Here is a 21,113-nt window from a genome sequence, read left to right on the forward strand (position 1 = left end):
TTCCCTGGAAATACAAAAGTGCTCTGATAGTATTCTTGGATAAAGACATTTGTTGGAATTTATACTGAATTCAAAACTGGAATAATATTTGTGTGATTCAACAAGAGACTGGACACTAAAGCACTTTGTAGATTATTCCAGACATCATCGCATTCCATCTTGAATTTCATCAGGATTTGAACTGAGATCCACTTAGTACTTTTCATTGATAGGAATTGTGTTTATAATTCTTGGATTATTTTTGGACTTAATTCACAATACCTTAAGTTCTTTTTATCTTATTTTTCACTTAAATTATTTGTTAAATTTTACAAAACTAGTTGTCTTCACTCTTTTATGTTACTTATTTTAAGAGCACACTCTCATAACAAACTAAAGTACTTACATGAAGCAATGCCTGCTAATCCTATTACCTTAAACTCTTTACATTTAAACTATATCATTCCTCTCCTAAACGATAGTAAAAATCATACAGGTCATGCTGGTATTCAGAACCAACTATATCAGTAACGAGCGTCATTTTTTATTTTTTGATCACACATACCTTTAATGGCAATTATTCACTTTTTTTAGATCCTTGTACATCCATATGCCTTGTGATAGTCATTATTTACATGACATATGGCAAAATCAATTCTAAATTATGTGGACACTTTTGGAATAGATCAACTTAAAGATGCAATCCAGGACAACCTAGATTCAATGTTGCACACTATGATGTAACAATGAAAGCAGCAAGTGTTGAACACAAATTGGTACTACCCTATTGTTTGTTATGATAGGAATAACATCATCATTTCACAAACCAGTTAAGTACATGGATACCATTTAAACTTCCATGCCAATCATTAATTTTTGTCCAATTTTTTTTTTAAATGACATTTCAAGTGCAGAGCATTCAACAATCCGGATTGAATAGACTTTGGTTACACTATTTCAATATTAAGTTTTTGATCAACAATTAATATTTATATCAATTTGAATAAATGCACATACATGACTACACTGACATTCAAAATGTTTCCTTTTTTAGATAGATAATATAGCATATTTGTACAGCTGTCAAACATTTACCGCAAAATACTAAACAATTCAGCTTCATGGAATTGACCTTTCAACCTTGGCTCTCTCATCCTCAAGAATGACTTTCATTCGCACACTGGTGAAACTAGGCATCTTCAATTGCCTATCCATGAAAACATTTTTCTTCCCAAAGTTACAAACTAACCAATGTGGCCTTGACCTTTCACCACTAAACCTACAAATTAGATGTACAATATTATATACAATGGTAAACATCATCACAATGTCTCATGGGAAGTCATCCATAGCAATATGAGATAATAATGACAAGATCAGATAACTTAATCTATTGACCAACCACCTAAAATAGCTTCTTGTGAACTTGACCTCTGACATCCTTGAATTTCTGTCCTTAGGGAACTTCCTCATGATATATATGCAGACCAAGTCTTATGATCATTCACTTGTGAGAACAAAGGGAGTACTGCAAGTTTGGAGAGAATCACTCATATCAAACAACAATACGTATTCTGGCAGGTACATTGCACTTTCCTTTTTATACCAGATGTATTAAATTCCAAGATCATCCAGTCAAAAGCAATGCATCTTCATTAGACATACTGGTCTAAGAGTGGTTTGTTAAATATTCATTTAATTAAGGTCTTCATTTTCCAGGTGGGGAAAATTGATCGACTTAGGTAGTAAAGGTATCAACATACAAGGCAAGTGGAAAAGGACCAAGAAACAATACTTAAAATTATTGCAAGTTGCTAGTTATAGCAAATGCAAGAATCAGATTTCATAAGTTTACGTAAATTTGGAAACTGTTTCTTTGAATATCAAATTCAGATTATTGAAGTCTTATGGCTGCAAAATGTATTGTGCACTGGAAATAACAAAAATTAAATAAATGTAATAAGGGAAAATTAAAGATGTGTTGCAACAACAGTCGTCAGTCATTTTTAAAGGTGGAAATGTGTTTCTACCATGTTTGTAACTTATAACGTATTCACTTTTCAAGAATTAATGAGAAAATATGTGTTCTCAATGACATAAAGTATATTTCATTGATAAAGATGTCTTTTATGTAAAAATTTAAAATTTGATGTATATCACCATAGATACAAACCAAGGGGTCTTAGATAAACAAAATATTCTTATCCTATAAAAAATGACAATAGTAACCTCCAACATTAATTACCTCAGAATTTGGTCCATGTAAGAATGTTGAATACATTTGTATGGCCACTAACAACATTTAAATGAGAATCTTCCTTTTCCAAAGAATGTCTGATTTAACAGATTACAGAAGTGATTCTCTGAAGAACAACATTTCAGATGCAATGAAACCATAAACAGTACCATTCAAATTCAGTCAGAAAATCAAACTGTCACAAGCAATATGGTTTGTAAAGACCATATAGAGTTAATTTTCCCATTTTCACATGTTTGATAATTTAGTATAGATTTAACCATCATGAAAGGGGCCCCGAGTGGTCTAAAGCGCTCTCCGTCACGGATCACTGCCATCTCATCTTTGTCTGCGTGGGTTCGAGTCTCGGGCTTGGCCTATGTGGATAAGTGAGAAAGCTTGCCGGTAGCTTCTCGTGGGTCAGTGGTTCTTTCTGGCGTTTTCCTGGGTTCTTCCTCAACCATTAATACTGGCCACCATGTATAGCCTATCATGTGCTGAAAAATGGCGTTAAACCCTATAACAACAACAACCATCATGAAAGCACATAAAACGGTAACAAATCTGTCTTTAAAAATAAAAAATATAAAACATATGCTAGAAATAGTTTTCAATATGAATAAGAGACAAACATTAGGAGAAAAAAAACATTTATTGGTGCTTTCTACTTCACATAAACTTCTAAAATGACATTTTACAAAATTGTTTCAAAGGATATAAAGATAACAATATGGGAGCTGTTCTAATCTCAACTTGAATAATCTTATTGAATCATTATATTTTCAAAAGGGCTGCAGCAGCTTAGTGGTTGGTATGGTGGACATGCGATCAGAAGGTTGTGAATTCGATCACTATCAGGTCAGGTCACCCATGGTGATTTACCTGTAGGCAAGACACTTTACTCAAATTGCCTTGGCACAATATAGCACAAGGGTTGACCATCCATTATGAATTTAGAGAATTTATTATAATTTAAATTTTTTTAAATGTAACTAAATACATGTAATACTATAAAAATGGTCCTTGTTATTTACTTAAACCATATAATCCCCTAATATTATTTGTGTGAGAAAATTCTAGAAATGAAGATTCCAATGCATCAGTTGCATATGTGAAACGTACACATATCGCACTCATACCTTTTTCCAACACTCTTGAACATTGTTTTGTTTCTAACTGCTGCACAAGATAAATTCTCAACAAACTGATTTATTTCTTCAATTTCCAAAACGTTCTCAGCTTCATTATGTTTATAAAAAGAACTGATCAGAAAACCAGTCTAGATCATAAATAATTTAAGAAAATATTGATCAAATAAGCCGTGATTGGTGTGGAATGTTATATATCTTTTAAAAATGTTAAAGATGATGGACTGTTTTGATGCAAGACTTGTCAACTTTATAGAAAGATTCACACAGAAAGGCACTTGAAAATAAAAATAGCACTTGATTAGTTGAATTCAAATACAACCTATTTTGTAGTACTGATGTCCCACTAAACACCGAAGCAAACAATTTCATACATTCTGGCTGTTGCATAATCCCACACGCCATTTTCCATCTGCACAGAGTCATCCCATTTTAGGAACCTACCACAAGAGCTCAAGTTTTAATCTACTTATTAGGTTGGATCAAAAGCTTTAGTCAATTTTAATGAGAACAGAAGTACCGGTAATAGAAGTAACCTAGCTAGGTTTTTGATACTTATATAGATAAAGCCGGAAATAATCAAAAATAGGCTCAGTCATAGGATATATTTTATGCTGTGCTGAATCACCAACACATATATATAATCAAAGCAAGAATTCAGATGATCACCAACCTGGTCACAGTAAATTAATAATACATTAAAGAAGCAAAACGAAATCATATCTGAATGGCAAAATGCTTTTTTCAAACCCCAAACAAGCATAATGTTCTTTCTCTTTTAGTATCAGTACAAATGTGCCAAGATACAGCAGCTGACATGACTGATGACAAATAAACTGAAGAAAAAAAAAGCTTGAAAAACAAATAACTACATTAATGCAAAGCCACTAGAGAAATGAACCATTATACACACATAAAAGAAATTCCAATAACAAAAAAAAACTTACTGCATAAACAATTATTGAAATCAACCAAGTTCAAAAGTATTAACAATAGTTATATTTTACTGTGCATAACTTTGATCGAAGAGTGTGTTACATCAGTCATATTCTCATGAGCTAAAAGAAGCAATCATAGCTATATGTCATAAGATTCTTTGATCAGCTCCTCAATTTTCTGTCTGATTGGGTTGTACCGCTTGGCATTTCCATCTACCAAGGCCTCTGGTCCATACTCCAGGATTAGCCATTCTTCACCAGTCCTAACGATGGAGCACATGATCACAGCTGGAGAGTTCAATGCATGCGTGATTGTGGTCTCACAAAGATCGCGATCTATCTCACGTGCATCAAAGAATTTCAGGCTGGGATTGGAGAAAGCTGATAGATTTGGTGACTTCCAAGAACTAAGCGTGAAGAAGATGTGTGTTATGGAAGATGGCAGGCGCTTGAGACGAACATCAATCTTTTGGTGTCCAGTACTTTCCCCGCTTGTTGTCATCTCCTGAGTATGCTTCACTGCACCCTTTAAGTAGTAATCATCAGTAGGATGATTCCAATCAATTAACTGTGTGAATTCAGACTTCTGGAACACAAAGCATGAGGCATCAAGAAAATCTGGATGAGTTTCGGGGAAACCCCAGGAGAGGTCAAACACCACATGGTCTAGATCCTCTGTGACACGGAAAAGGGGAACAAGGATGTAGATCGTGGAATTTTTAGCCACAGAGAAGTCAGACAGGGTGTATGGCTGACCGGATCCCTTCCTGACCTGCAAAAGGAAAATAATCTTATGTATAATAAATTTATTATTTTAATCCTTTTCTGGCCTGCAAGCAGAAAAAGTCACACATGTGTGAAATTTAATTAATTGTGATACAAAATAAATGTCATTCTTCTCAAATTGTTTAAGCAATTATCATCGCATTAGTACATTCTGTATAAAACAAATGCAACAATCATGTAGTTTCTAACCCTAAAATAGAACAATAGCAAGAAATTCAATCCATATTGAAAGGGCCTATTAAACCAACATTATATTCCAATCAGTGATACATTAAACCTGACTACTTAATCAAGTACATTACCTGGGCAATGACAGTAAACTGTATGCTGGATATGTAACTGTTTCTGTTAAAATGATTTTAAGTTCAACGCGGGTGGGAACTCCCTACCTTAAGTCTCTTTTCATTGTATAGCAAGGTCTGGTCCTTCGGGTCTATATGAAACTTGCTTCGCACTTTTTCTTTCAACTGCATAATAGTCATGCTGGCATTATACGGGATTACTTCTGAATCTCCTGTCAGGGTCGACACAAATATGACGTCTCCATCAGGATGGGCAGCGCGCAAATTTTCCTCCAGGATTTTGTTGTAATCAAGAAACATCTCATCCAAAATGGCCTCAAACAGAAGTAATTGATCACTGTTGTCATCAACCTCTTGAGCACAATCTTCATGTGGGCATTCATTATGCTTTCTAACATGCTCTACAACACACTATGACAGAATATAAGTATCATTTAAGGTGTGCACAAAGATGGCATACAAGCAAATTGCTGAACTTGCTAAAATGATTTATTATTCCCTTGCATTACTTGATACATGTCAAACGACATACTTTTGTTTAAATGATTGAAATATATAATCATTCTGTGAATATCCCTGACATGTTCTTTAGAGATTCTAATTCTAGTTAAATCAGATTGGAAGCTATAGTCCATTTTGATATAAAAGAAGCAAATTTTCGCCATGCTTGATCAAAAGTTAGCATTTAATTATATATAAAATTTTAAAGCAAATATTAACCATTTAACTTTGTACAGAATCCAAATCATTGAATCTTTGTTCATTTTTATGTCAATGTTACAAGATTATAATAATTTGTATCAAGTGCTTTGAAGATCACAGATGTTACCATTGGATGACAAGTAAATTGTGGCAGATGCGAGAGTTATTAATGATTCCAATGAATCACATATTACATTGTAACATGATAATGGTTCATGTCCACTATGTACTACATGTAAAATGATTGAAATAAATATTCATTCTGTGAATGTTATTGACATGTTATTTAAAAATTTCATTTCAATTTTAAACTGATTTGAAACTATATTCTTTTTATAAACACAAGAAGCAATTTTCTATGATGCTTTAGGAAAAGCTAACATTTAATTATAAAAAAGGAAATAAATACTAACCTTCAACTATGCATAGGTTCCACTATTGTTAAAATCTTGTTTCTAATAATTTGTATCAATTACTCTAGACAGCCCAGAAGGTGCCTTTAGATTACCATTGAGCTGAAGCAGAACAGAACCCATGGAAAACCTGCAGCACTGGTTTAGCATTAACTAAGCCTTGTGTAAGTCAGGTTTAGAACTTGGACAGGAAAGGGAGTGCAAAACTAGTATTTTACTACCACATTATTCTGATTCCATTGAGGAGATCAGAATATGAGGACATTAGCAGACAAAACCCAGAAATCTACACACTGTGGCACTTTTTACATCCTATTTCATTGGCTGTCAGGATCTTAAGCTGATTCAAAATGCAAAGGCGTTCTCTGATTTGAAAGGAAATGTACATCAATATTTTCTAAAAAATAAATTATTTATATTGGCATGTTCGAGAACTTACCCTTAAGCAAATGCTTGGTGGATGGTTGCAGACATCTGTAATTGTGGTTGGAGGAAATTCTTCTGAGAGTTTTCCTTCACCACATTTCTCACAGATCAGTCCTAAAATAAAATGATAATTTATTAAATTTTAGTTTATGTACAACTTAATGATGTTGAGCTATTGTAGATAAACACTGCCAGTGTTGTAATGGGGTTTGTCTGATAATGACCATTGAGGGATGAATTGATGGTGTGGTAAGATGATGTAATGTCAAATTATAAGGCTTAGTCAGTGGCTAACACTTGGATAGGGTGTTGTACATGTACCTTGAAACTGAGAGACCGATAGGGATCAGTCCTAAAACAAACTGTTTAGAAACATTCAGCCCAAACATATATAGTCTTTGTATTTAAAACAATACAAAATATTTTCACAATGAGCTGACTGCTCCAAAATAATAGCTTCTTGGAAATGGAACTGACTCATACCTGACACTACGTTTAAATATGTATGAAATGGAACTGACTCATACCTGATACTATGTTTAAATATGTATGAAATGGAACTGACTCATACCTGATGCTACATGTATGTTTAAATATGTATGAAATGGAACTGACTCATACCTGATGCTATGTTTAAATATGTATGAAATGGAACTGACTCATACCTGACGCTATGTTTAAATATGTATGAAATGAAACTGACTCATACCTGACGCTATGTTTAAATATGTATGAAATGGAACTGACTCATACCTGAATCTATATTTAGCTTTTTATGAAATGGAACTGACTCATACCTAACGCTATGTTTAAATAGGAATGAAAGCTACCAAAAAATAGGTACAGAGCACGTTGCATTCATGCTGCAAATATTGATCATTCATTCTTCAGTTCAGGGGATCACTATACTTTTAATTAACCATCAAAGTTAATGGTGTTCATAATGTTAAAACTGCAACATATATTTTAATGCTGGGATGAACAAATTCTAACCCTTCATTTAACTTCTGGTTATGCATTAAGACATTCAACATAAACAATTTTGTTTTGTTTTAAACAGATCTTACTTCCAAGTAGGTTCATTGTTTTATGTTTCATCAAAAGAGAACATTCAAAAATTTATTCTAACAACTGCATGTATCACACAACTTTTTCAAGGCTGCTCACACAAACCATTTTACCACTCTTCTGTCACACTTCTGGGGGCTGACATGATATTGTCAGCTCCATGTACCTTACAGGATGAATCTAATGCATTTAAAATTATTGAGGCATGCATGGAAGGAACTCTTTGTAGCCACTTTTAGCTTAGTTGCATTTTAACTATTTAGTCACAGCAATAATTATGAGTTACAATACCATTTGAAACAGAAACCTTGAGTATAAATGAAACTCTTCTACAGAACCAAAATCAAACAATCTGAATGCATGTCCACTAAGATCTTGTGCATGTGAAAAATGAGACAGCATTTATAGCATCTATGTTGGGGAATGTAACGAGGCAAGAAAATTTCAATTGAAGGTTTATATTACATATTTCTCCCTGCGAGGCTATGTCCTTGATTATTTTTTCTCACCCATTTTATCCTTCATAGTTAGGTGTTTGTTTATAGCTCAGGGACAGCAAGAATGAGGAGACAGATAATTGAATCAAGAATGACTTTACATACATTATGAAACTCAAGTGCTTGAAATTTTGGGCTCCAACTGCCACCACATAGAGAGAAGGCCAGACACACCCAGTGCTCTCTCTGTGTAGCCCAAAATGGAAAGAAGAATATAGGGGGAATACCTGCAGCAATCATGCAAAGCAAACAAACATGGAGGGAAAAGAAAGCATAATAATCAGATAATGCTGAATTGTGCACCCCAAAACTGAAAGAACCAATCACTTTTTGAGATATCATTTATCACATTCAACAATGCAATATTCATCATATACTATTATTTCTTCACATTTTCCATAGGTAATTCATCTTGTAATGTTTCATCAAAATTGAATAATCAACTCAGTTATACCTGTTGCTTATACAGCCCTCTCTCTCCCAACCCCACAAACACATGAACAGACAAAACAGCAAGAATATAACCGTTATGCTTGTTACATGTTGTAAGTATTGCACCAAGAGGTATCGAGACAAATGCTATTGTTTTGCAAACACATTGCATTAATACATGTTAATGAGGGCTAAGGCGTGATCTGTCAACCCAAAGCACACAATTTCTACACGTGAGAAAATATTTAAAAAATTGATAGTAAAGTGATATCATCTTGAATCAATGTATTTCATATGAAAATAATCATAAACAATAGGTGTTTTTTGTAATAATGAAAACTTTTAACTTTAATCAGTTCTGATTTAAAAACTTATATGGTTGACATTAATGTGATACTGGGCACACAGGGCTAACAAAGATTAAAGTGTTAGAGAACAATTGATATGTGTTGGATTATTTATTGGTGTCACTACCATATATATAATTCTCCTTTTCTTTGAGACAGGTGAAACTGGCACACTGGTATTAAAATTGATACTAATTGTAAAATTACCCTTGTGTATGAAAAAAAAAACATGTTAGAATCTTTCTACTTTATGGTTATGTGGGAAATTAACAGTTTCTATCCTGAAAATATGCAGGAGATGCTATTACTAGTGCAAGGATATACTATAGGGAAATCTGTTTGTGGAGTATCGTGTGGATGGGTAAATTATCCACTATAATTGGTATGATATTACACAATTGTCCACTATAATTGGTATGATATTACACAATTGTCCACAATAATTGGTAAGTACATCAGTTTTAATTTCTGATTCCATCATCATGTTTTAATCAACTGGGTCAGTAAGGGGAGTTTGACAAAGATCAAAGAACTCAGCTTTGACATAACACATTTATAGCTCTAACAAGAGCTTTGCAGCAGTTGTTGATAGAGTTAGGTTTATTATTACAAGTTATAAGTATAGCCAGCCTGTTTGGAACATTGTTTTCTGCTAGTTTATGACATACATATTTTCTCACACTTGAGTCTGTGATATGTCTAAAAGCCAGTTTGGACAAGTTTGCTTTCGCAGCTATTTCTTTTCTTTTTTTTTGTAATTAGCTTTCTCAACCCCACCTAGTACCCATAAAAGTCTTTGCCCATTTCGCCCAGACACATATATGTGCGTTACAGGGAAAAAGTAGAGTCAATGGTCAAAGTCACAAAAATCACCAGGACATTTGTTTTTATAACATTTGTAGGTGGTTACCTTAATTTCATTTCCTGTTTCTTACATCCTCCTCTGTCTTCATCTGTCTCTCATTAAACATTAAATATACCACTTTGTTTATATTTTATCTCTTCTGATATCATTGTGTCTTTTCAAGTTACTCATTTCTCTTCTCCAGAATATTTGATAAATTTGTTATATTGGTGAATGTTTGATTTTGAAACAAATCCTTCAAGGACAGCAGCAGACAAGAGTTGCTTCCCTTGAAATTGTACTTTCTAGCTCAAAGTCACCATGACTGACAATATGACTGAGATATAACAAAGTAAGGTTAGCAAATCATTTAGATTTCTCTGTTGCATGGATTAGAAACCCTTTTCACAACCTCCAATCAGAGCATCATTGGTCTTGTCTCTTGTGCTAACAATGTAACAGCCACCTAATTATGCAACATGCATTGTAAAACATTATATGGTACTGTTTTATATATATATATATAAACCAATGATTTTCCATACACCGTATTCCCATGCCCTCACTACTTATAATTCAAACAACTGATGAAATTTACATAGAGGAAATAATTTTACAACTAGTATCTAACTGGAAGTAATCAGATTTATTCAAATACAGCTGGCTTGCACATTTGTTTTCATTCTGCATGTTATTAGCTATGGTAAAAAGAGAATAAATATACTTCTTCTAAACTGGATTTGCATGACTAGGTCCACTTTAATTACTGCATACAATGGTTGTCTGCAGTTAAAAATAAGGTTATGATATCTTACTTGAAGACATTTTACTATCACTGGCATCCCCTTTAAGTGCTTTGATGGAAAACTGTTAACATGATTATTATTATCAGAAATAAATAATTAACGTTGTTAAAAAATTTCAAATTATATTACTGAAAAAAATGGTGATGTTGTGCAACATGTATTGAAAGGGCAATAAAGCATAGTTGTAAATTTACAACATTATGAATCATATATGTTAAATATTAAAAACAATCACATATCTAAGTATAGTTTATTTGAATACAGTGGTACATTTAGCTCTGAAAGAACAAATTATGAAAACAATGACAAAATCAAAGTAACTCATTTAGGTTTATAAGGTATATATCACTGGATCCTTATTATTATTATTATTATTATTATTATTATTATTATTATTATTTTTCATTTGATGTGTTTTCTTTACTAAATAGAAGTTAAGAAAAAGAACATAATCATTGAGAGAAAGACGTTCCAGTGTAAAATATACATCTACTGTTGCATCAGCATGAGTAAATATTCACTGATCAATAGATAATGGTGTATCTTTTGCAGGATATTACATGTACCACATGTTCAAATTAATCAATCTATATGATCGTAAAGATATGGAAAAGAAACTATATAATGCATGGAAGAAATATGGAGAAAAATTGCAGAGTGCAATGAAATTAGAGTCAAGCTAATTGATTATCAGAATAAACAACTGTGAGAACAATGTTTGTTTAATCAGTACTTAAATGAACTTGTTGATCAAATGACAACCTATGGTAAACACACTAACCCTCACCAGCAGGAAATGATACAAAATGGAGTTAAATACCTCAGTCTAACACATCACTGTGCCAGAAGTACTCCAATGCTTCTTTAAACAAACTGTACAGACAGCAATGCCAAGCTAAGCCTAAATATATTAATTCCACCAGTTAGTTTCTTTGTATCTTTTGAACAAGATGTTACCAATGATAGATTGATAAATTTAAAATCAGGGGCAGATAATGCACATAACACTCGTACTGAAGCTCTATTGTTTGTTTATTTGTTTATTTTCATGTCAAAAATACAGAACAGCACTTGATTATGCTCCTCCACATGACTACAGATGAAAAATAACACTGCAAAAGAGATATAAGCTGCTAATGAAGACAAAAGCTGGAATCTTTTGCTATTACATTATGAAAACATTAATGAAATAACATACAACTTTCAAAAACATCACACTATGAAGAGAGAATGGACAAAGTAATATGGACATGTTTTACAATTCAGCACCAAAAAAATCTCAGTGAGAAGAGAAGATATTTGAAACATTCCCAAGGTTTCCAATCATTATCCAATTATTATTAATTATTATAAAATTATCCAATTATCACAACAGTTTACGGAAGCCACTAAGTATTTCTTAGATGAACAACATAAGTACACATAATTCAGTAATGCAAGTGTGGACAATTTGTACATTGACAGTCTGTATTGATCTGAGAAGTGCATAAATGACTGCATGATAATGTCCATAAATCAACTAATGTGCAAAACTATCTACCAGCAGATCAAAAGAAAATAAACAGATTAAACCAATGTCTTGATTATAACATGCATGTCATAACTGGACAATTACTCAATGAACAATTGTATGTATTTTGAGTATCTGAAATTCAAATTACAGCCATTATATGCTGGATCACTATACTAAATGGCTATCACCTCTTACTTTGTGTTCATTTATTGTACCTCCAGTATACGCTAAATTTGAAACCATTTTTCTATCACAAATGTAACATGTATTTGTTAAATTATAATGTTTTAATCTTACCTTGAGAAGAACATGGGTTTCTCATTTTTTTAAATCTTAATTATCCATTTACATCCTACCCAACACATTTTAAAATACTTCATTACAATCTTTTACTCTGCTGACCACTGGTTTAGCTTCCCTGTCAATATTCTGAAGGAACAAACAAACCCCAAATAGAATGTGTTTGTCTGTCAGGGTTTTTTACTTCTGTTTTTAAGCATAAGGATATTAAATCAAGTTCTTTATCAGTATTGCTTTTTACAGATAAAATGATACTTTCAAAACATGCAAATCACTCTTGCTGAATCTTCTTACATTTTGCAATAGACCCAGCTTCAAACTTATATCTTTTGAATTAAATACTTTGTACCATAGTGCATTGTGTGATAATTTACTCGTATGTTCTAAAAACAAAATTCAGCAATTTGCTTTTACAGAAGAATACTGTAGATCTATCTTTCATGACATAAATTCTTTTTTAAAATTATTTTTACTGTAATGGTACCCTCCATCACTGTAGTCATTAGGTTCACAATACAGAAATATAGTTAACATGCCAACATGTTTTTCTCTCTATGTTGCTGTTACTAAAACAGATTTAATTTTACTTGTGTTTCCCTAATGTTCTGTAGTGTGATCAGTCATCTACCAAACTAACAACTATATTTATCTAACTTATATTTTTATTTACACAATCACTTGGTTTACTTAACATGGCACAAAATATGTATTTATCATCCTTTATTTTCCACACTGATACATATTTTTTTTATTATCAGCCCATTCAGGCAAATCTATCTACAAAAGTATCACCAAGGTGGCTGGAAACATTAGGTGTGCAATGTTAAATATCTGATACATTCAAAGATCTGTCTTTTACATTCACTTCTTTCCAGTTTAAATTTTACATGCAAAATGTCAAAGAAACATCTGACAGTATTATATATTTCATCTTTCTTTTATATAGTTAAAATGCCTTTTTTCTTCTTTGGTCAAACTGCATGCATGCAACTTTTTCACATTTTTGATTAGGTCTCTTCATAAATCTAATCATTAAATCTAGGTGTGCTTTGTGAATTCTCAAATTTTATAAATGTTGATCTTCACATTTGTTTTAATGTCATTTAAAACTTCATATAAATAGTGGTTGCCCACAAATCTGAATTCATTCAAAGAATTACAAAAGATATCTCTAAGTCCATTTGTTACAATTCTGTTTCAGTTCATCTAATCACATTTTAATTATTTATGAGATTGAAAATAAGAGTTTTACGGATTTTCCTATGTTGCAGGGAGATAGTTTCATGAGATTTAAAGGGGATAATCATTGAAAATCAGCTTCCTTCCCATCGTGATAAGAAGGCTCAAATCTCTGATATAACACCTAGTGATCTATTAAGCAATTCTTGCTTTGTTTTGGGGACTAATCCTGAGGCTGACTACAGTATGTAACATGTTTTCTTAACAATGGTCATCCAAGAAGAATTATATCACCCTCTGACCATGCTTATGACTGTCCCAATTTCATACTGTCTGTGCCACAAAACTGAGAGTGAATTAAAATTATATGTTTATATAAACGTGGAAATAGTGGCTTGAGAATTATTATGGTATGAATGGAAGTAAATCAGTCTAGTCATTTCAGGCCTTGCAATACTACATCCTAGATTCAACTGTGAAAACCAGTCCCAATTCAAACTGAAATGAATGGAAGTAAATCAGTCTAGTCATTTTGGGCCTTGCAATACTACATCCTAGATTCAACTGTGATAACCAGTCCCAATTCAAACTGAAATGAATGGAAGTAAATCAGTCTAGTCATTTCGGGCCTTGCAATACTACATCCTAGATTCAACTGTGATAACCAGTCCCAATTCAAACTGAAATGAATGGAAGTAAATCAGTCTAGTCATTTCGGGCCTTGCAATACTACATCCTAGATTCAACTGTGATAACCAGTCCCAATTCAAACTGAAATGAATGGAAGTAAATCAGTCTAGTCATTTCGGGCCTTGCAATACTACATCCTAGATTCAACTGTGATAACCAGTCCCAATTCAAACTGAAATGAATGGAAGTAAATCAGTCTAGTCATTTCGGGCCTTGCAATACTACATCCTAGATTCAACTGTGATAACCAGTCCCAATTCAAACTGAAATGAATGGAAGTAAATCAGTCTAGTCATTTCGGGCCTTGCAATACTACATCCTAGATTCAACTGTGATAACCAGTCCCAATTCAAACTGAAATGAATGGAAGTAAATCAGTCTAGTCATTTCGGGCCTTGCAATACTACATCCTAGATTCAACTGTGATAACCAGTCCCAATTCAAACTGAAATGAATGGAAGTAAATCAGTCTAGTCATTTCGGGCCTTGCAATACTACATCCTAGATTCAACTGTGATAACCAGTCCCAATTCAAACTGAAATGAATGGAAGTAAATCAGTCTAGTCATTTCGGGCCTTGCAATACTACATCCTAGATTCAACTGTGATAACCAGTCCCAATTCAAACTGAAATGAATGGAAGTAAATCAGTCTAGTCATTTCGGGCCTTGCAATACTACATCCTAGATTCAACTGTGATAACCAGTCCCAATTCAAACTGAAATGAATCGAAGTAAATCAGTCTAGTCATTTCGGGCCTTGCAATACTACATCCTAGATTCAACTGTGATAACCAGTCCCAATTCAAACTGAAATGAATGGAAGTAAATCAGTCTAGTCATTTCGGGCCTTGCAATACTACATCCTAGATTCAACTGTGATAACCAGTCCCAATTCAAACTGAAATGAATGGAAGTAAATCAGTCTAGTCATTTCGGGCCTTGCAATACTACATCCTAGATTCAACTGTGATAACCAGTCCCAATTCAAACTGAAATGAATGGAAGTAAATCAGTCTAGTCATTTCGGGCCTTGCAATACTACATCCTAGATTCAACTGTGATAACCAGTCCCAATTCAAAATGAAACCAGCTTCATCAAATCTGAGTATTGATGAATATATTCCAAAGAAGCAAAACCAAACAATCTGAAAGAAAGCACAATAAGACCAAGCACACATCAAAAATAAGACAAAAACTGCAAAAGCAATTGACAATCACACATTACTGGGCAGGGTAGGTTTTAGATCAAACAACTTATTACCTTTGGGTATAAGAAACTGTAATATATATATATATATATATATATATATATATATATACATGCATACATACATACATACATTTACATGTGTAATATTTTACTCAGCTTTCAAACCTGGAATGAATAAGTAAATAAATTTACACATGTTCAATATACATACAAATATAAAACCTACAAAAAAGATATTAAATATGATAAGGTAACAAAGAGTCACTTGAAGGGACAGAGGCTCCACTGGCCATAAAGAATTTCCAGGAATCCAAAATAATTAAAATTCTTCCTTTTAACTACTAAATGTTGAAACCATATCTGATACTTTTGAATGAAAACAAGATTTTCAAACTGGCCCATGCCATATTGAATGTTAAGACTAGCACCATTGTGGTCCAACCAGACATTAAAATTCTTTTAGTGAAAAACCCACGTCAGTGTGACTATCACTTCAGCAGGAATAAAGATAAGATTTTAAAAACAGCCATCCTTGCATCCATTTTTGATCAAAGATTTTTCACCATTTTCATTAGGACCAACTAGAAAACAAGAAGTGACCATAAATTCAAGAGGAGTCGCAATAGCAAGATTTTCAAGATGGCCACCTGAGTTATCATACTGGATGTCATATCAGTATAATTTTCATTTAGATCCAATTAGAAAATGCCATGTTAATATGACTATCCACTGAGAAGATTGTCAAGAAGGCAGACAAAATGGCCATATTGGATGTAAGTTCATTAACAATTTCTAAAGGCCAAACCAGACACTATAAAAATTCTTCTGGTAAACACTTCTTATCCGTATGACTTTCTGTTTAGCAGAGGTGATAATAAGATTTTCAAGATGGCTGCAATGGCAGCCATATTGGCTGTCAGACTGGCACCATTTTCTTTAGAACCAACAAGACATATATGAAGATTTCTGGTAAGGACCCCATGTTGATGTGGCTTTCCATTCATAACGAGTATCAATAACAAGATTTTCAAGGTTGCTGCCATGGCAGCCATTCTTGAAATAAAATCAGTACAATTTTCATCAAGAAGAAACTAAATATCATACAAAAATCCTTTAGTGAAAATGCCATGACAACACCTTCAGAAGGAGTGGCAATAACAAGATTTTCATGATGGCCACAATCACAATGATAGATGTCTGAAAAATAACATGTCAATAAGATTTTATGTTTAGAAGTAGTGACAATATTTCCGAGATGACCGCTTTGATGGCCACATTGGATATCCAAGTGACACCACTTCATTTAGGAGCAACTTGTTCATGGGTGAATAAGAGTGTGTAACATTTCATAGAAAAGTAGTTTAGGAGGAGTAGCGATATCATACCTGTACTAATGCAAGAACAAAGGATATCCCAAAAACATTTCTGGTTTATAAGACATACCTTTGCTTAGAAAAATCAAGAAAACTGGAGCAAACCTAGCACACGTGATTCTGGGAAAAAATGCATAATCATGTAAGAAAATGATGGAAGTATATATTTCACTGACGTTGCAAGTAATAATCAGAACTCAGGAAAAAGACCATTCCAAAATTAGCATAAACACTTTGATGTGTATAACACATAATTTAAACGTTCTGAACCTACCCTCTGTTTTCATATCAAAGCCAGTAGATGATGTACTAACTGCTACATTGCTGTCCTTTGAGCCCGAGCCTTTAAAACTGATCACTGGTTCTGGTGACTTCCCGGAGTAAAGCTTGCAAAAAGAGGGCAGAAAAAAGGGAAATATTTCAAAGATTATGCTAAATTCCTATTTTAAATCTAAGGTATTATCAAGGTCTTTAAACTACATGATAAGCAAGGCATTAATTCTGGTGACTTCCTGAAATTAATCTTGCAGAACAAAAATGGACAGAGAAAAGAAAAATGTTTCAAAGATTATGCACAATTCCTTTTTAATCAAAGTTAAAAAGGTGTAACTATGCGATAAGCAAATCACATTATTCAGCACTAAAAGATATTCTCAAAGAAATGTATATGGTTTTACCACTCTATGATCTTAAACTTAATTTATTTCCCTAGAACACAAAGTGAACATTTTAAAGGAACTCACAGTATTCTGATTAAATCCCAAATAATCCTAAATATTCCCAAGTTTAAAATAACAGAATACTCCAAATGAATTGCAAGTCTTTAATGTGATGATATACCCATAGTCCTGAATGATGCACAAAATATCCTGATAATCCAAAATAGCTTTGAATGAGTCATCAACAATCCCAAAGTACTATTGTAGTTCATAAAATCAATAAGCCCTTTATAATTTCAATGAATAATTTCTATAAATAACTCCTCTCAAATTATAACTGAAAACAACTATAACTGAAAATGTATTTCCAATGACTGGTATTATAACAGGAATAAATAATAGTTTACCTAGTCCCTTTATATATATCCCCACTTGACCTAGATCTCAGTAGTATTTTCTAAACAACTAATGGAAATTTCCTGTAAGTTTTAAGCAAAGTTAGACCTTGAACTTATGTTTTAGTAAACATTTTGTTTACCTCTTCAAAAAAATGATAAAAAATCAGGTAGCTAGAACATGACATTAGCCAGATAGTCCAAAATTATACCCTAAATCACTGACAAAGGTCAAACACACAATATAAATTAAATATCAGAACCATGGTAATATTTTGATAAATATAACATGAATATAGTAGTATATACATAAAAGAATATAATGAATATAAAAAATAAATCAAACTTTTGTAAGTACTTAAGTGATTCTAGCTTGCTGTATGCACTCAGATAATTTATCTATTCTAAAGGCTTAAATGGAACTACTGAATAAAACTATCTGTATTGATTTTTCAGAACATTCTTAGCATCATCTTGATTACCCCAGTAAGCTTCATTAAATTCATTTATGCATATTGACTTGTATAGTGCAAGTTATTAAGTTAAACCAATTATACATCAAGTTATTTAAACATATATGATATACAATTAATGACACAGGTTAACTAGGCTTCAGAGCTGGTGTTGGAAGAAGCATAACAAGAAAATCATCAGGAAACCCTTGACCTAGAATAGACAATTTAACTTACCATGTACTGGAAATTGAAATTGGGACCACAGCAATCATATTTTTAAAAAATCTGTTAGTTTTGTAGATGACAAACTGAATGTGACAAGATCTTGCAAGTGACACTATTGTTGTAAATGCTTTGAAAATGTTCATAAAAATTTGGAAATCAGTTTGGTGTCAATACATGTATTGCCTAAAAATGCAGTTTACCATGATTTTAAAAGAGTACTAGGAGAAAACTGTAACAAATAACACACTGTAAATCTAAGACAAAGAAACATCAAAGGACCTAACCTCTTCTGGAACCACTTAAATTCACATTATGTTGAATACATAATCTAAAAAAAATTATAAGAAAACAATTTTTTGCTGATTGTCAATTTTGAAGAAGAAAAAATTATCAGTTGAATTGTTCTTCTTACATGTGTGAGTCCAGCTTCCCGAAAGCATATATCCACTAGTAGCTGTGATACTTGGGAAATATTGGAGAGGGGCATATAGTATCCAAAACTTCTTGATGATATGAAGCGAAAAAATGAAGTCGTCGTTTCTCCATATCCAGAGTTACCGCATTGGATGGCATATATTTTCACATTCTGAATAAAAAGTAATCAAATGGGGAAAGCAATTATAATTTATATATATTCTTATTTGTTTCAAAATTCTACCATATATTGATCTTTAAGACAGACCTCTATCTTGCAATCACCTGTCTAAAATGTATATTTTTTTTCTGAGGGATTTTGGACCAAAGTAGACAATATAATAAAAAGTGGAATGAAAGGCAGGAGTGAATCGAGGATCACATTAGCAAGGGCCACAATAAGTTAAAATAACTCTCACCCCACCAACCACAAATGTTTCCACAAGTTTTACATAACAAGATTTATCAATTTGACTTAGATACTCACTTGAACACTTTTGATTATAAGATGTTTATATTGCTATTCATGCATTTTGTAAAGAAATGCCAGAAACCTATTTTTCTGTTGATCAGTCCATGCATATGTGTGTGCATGCCCACTGGAAGTTTGGCAACAGGACCAAACATTTACATTAGGGTTAATCTGTGACCAATGTGTAAAAAAATAAAATCACTGTGACTCACTTTCACCTGGGTAGATGAAGGAAGGGATCAAGTACCATGTATACACTAAACATACAGCTGATCATTTCCCTGTATGATAAAACTTTAACACTAGTGTATAACATGCCAGCAACTTGTTTGTGGTAGACAAATATGCACTCTGATCTTTTTTCATTGAGAGTGGTTCAGAATGATCCAAGGAACACTCGCATTAAGTGCCTTAAAGTATTATACATAAAACCACCAGAAGGGCAAAACAAAACTTTACACTGAGGTTGGTGTGGCAGCAAAACATGACACTTGTAATATATAACTGCCAAGCATATTCATCATTTTGATGTGTACTGTCCTCAGAGCAAGAAGTTAATCAATAGCCAAGCAGTAATTATTCTAATAAGTACGCTTGGGGTGTCATGACTGAATACAACTTTCCACAGTTCTAATGGTAAAAATGGAGATAATAAACATGGCACAGAATTGTTTGCACAAAAAATATCATTGTATTATATATAAACATAATTGCAGATTGGTTTGATTACACAAACAGCAGTGCCCATGGTAATTTTTCCTTGGCAGTTTTGAAATACTGCTTTCTGTTCTCTCGCTGCAAAATGCACACATCGACTTTCCTCTATCTTGTCATAGACAAGCCTTGTCTGGAAGCTGTCCACATTATGGATGCAATATCCAGCTGCAGAGGAATGTGCAAATGTAAATCTTCATTATTTCATGCTATACAGGTGAGGACATCTTTTACATATTGGATTTCAGGGGAAAATACTCTGACTTTTCTAGAAAGTTGGACCTATGACACATAATATCATGCTGTTGGATAGAATAACCAGATGAGATGTTTTACAGCTGAACAGACAAGCTGAATTCATGTATGTGCTGTGTACATATACATCGAGCAACACTTTAGTTTTTATAATCCAATGTGAGCATCCTTTCATAGACAGATTCATGTATTAAATATACGAACACTGTTATTATAATAATAACCTTGTTCAGTCATTCCTGTGATGTGCACACTAACTTGATAGATATTACTGTATTCACAATTTACCATGTCTCATATATTACACAGCTCAGTTATTGGATTTTTAACTGT

General features: G+C 32.9%; 1 protein-coding gene across 3 annotated transcripts in view; it reads right to left on the bottom strand.

Annotated features, from left to right (window-relative positions):
- Positions 1-2,848: 2,848 nt before the first annotated feature.
- LOC149807643 (uncharacterized) overlaps positions 2,849-21,113 on the bottom strand; it is a 28,906-nt gene continuing 10,641 nt past the window's right edge. For all 3 annotated transcript variants that reach the window (XM_089969094.1, XM_089969083.1, XM_089969088.1), the window contains exons 3-7: positions 19,338-19,511; positions 17,466-17,577; positions 6,944-7,044; positions 5,477-5,800; positions 2,849-5,073 (exon numbers count right to left, since the gene is read on the bottom strand). In XM_089969094.1, coding sequence (XP_089825220.1) covers positions 4,441-5,073; positions 5,477-5,800; positions 6,944-7,044; positions 17,466-17,577; positions 19,338-19,511 — 1,344 coding nt within the window. In that variant the 3' untranslated portion in view covers positions 2,849-4,440. The remainder of the gene's footprint in view (positions 5,074-5,476; positions 5,801-6,943; positions 7,045-17,465; positions 17,578-19,337; positions 19,512-21,113) is intronic.

The sequence above is a fragment of the Sinohyriopsis cumingii genome, chromosome 1, assembly GCF_028554795.1.
Source record: "Sinohyriopsis cumingii isolate HCF-2022 chromosome 1, ASM2855479v2, whole genome shotgun sequence".
NCBI classification, from domain to species: domain Eukaryota; kingdom Metazoa; phylum Mollusca; class Bivalvia; order Unionida; family Unionidae; genus Sinohyriopsis; species Sinohyriopsis cumingii.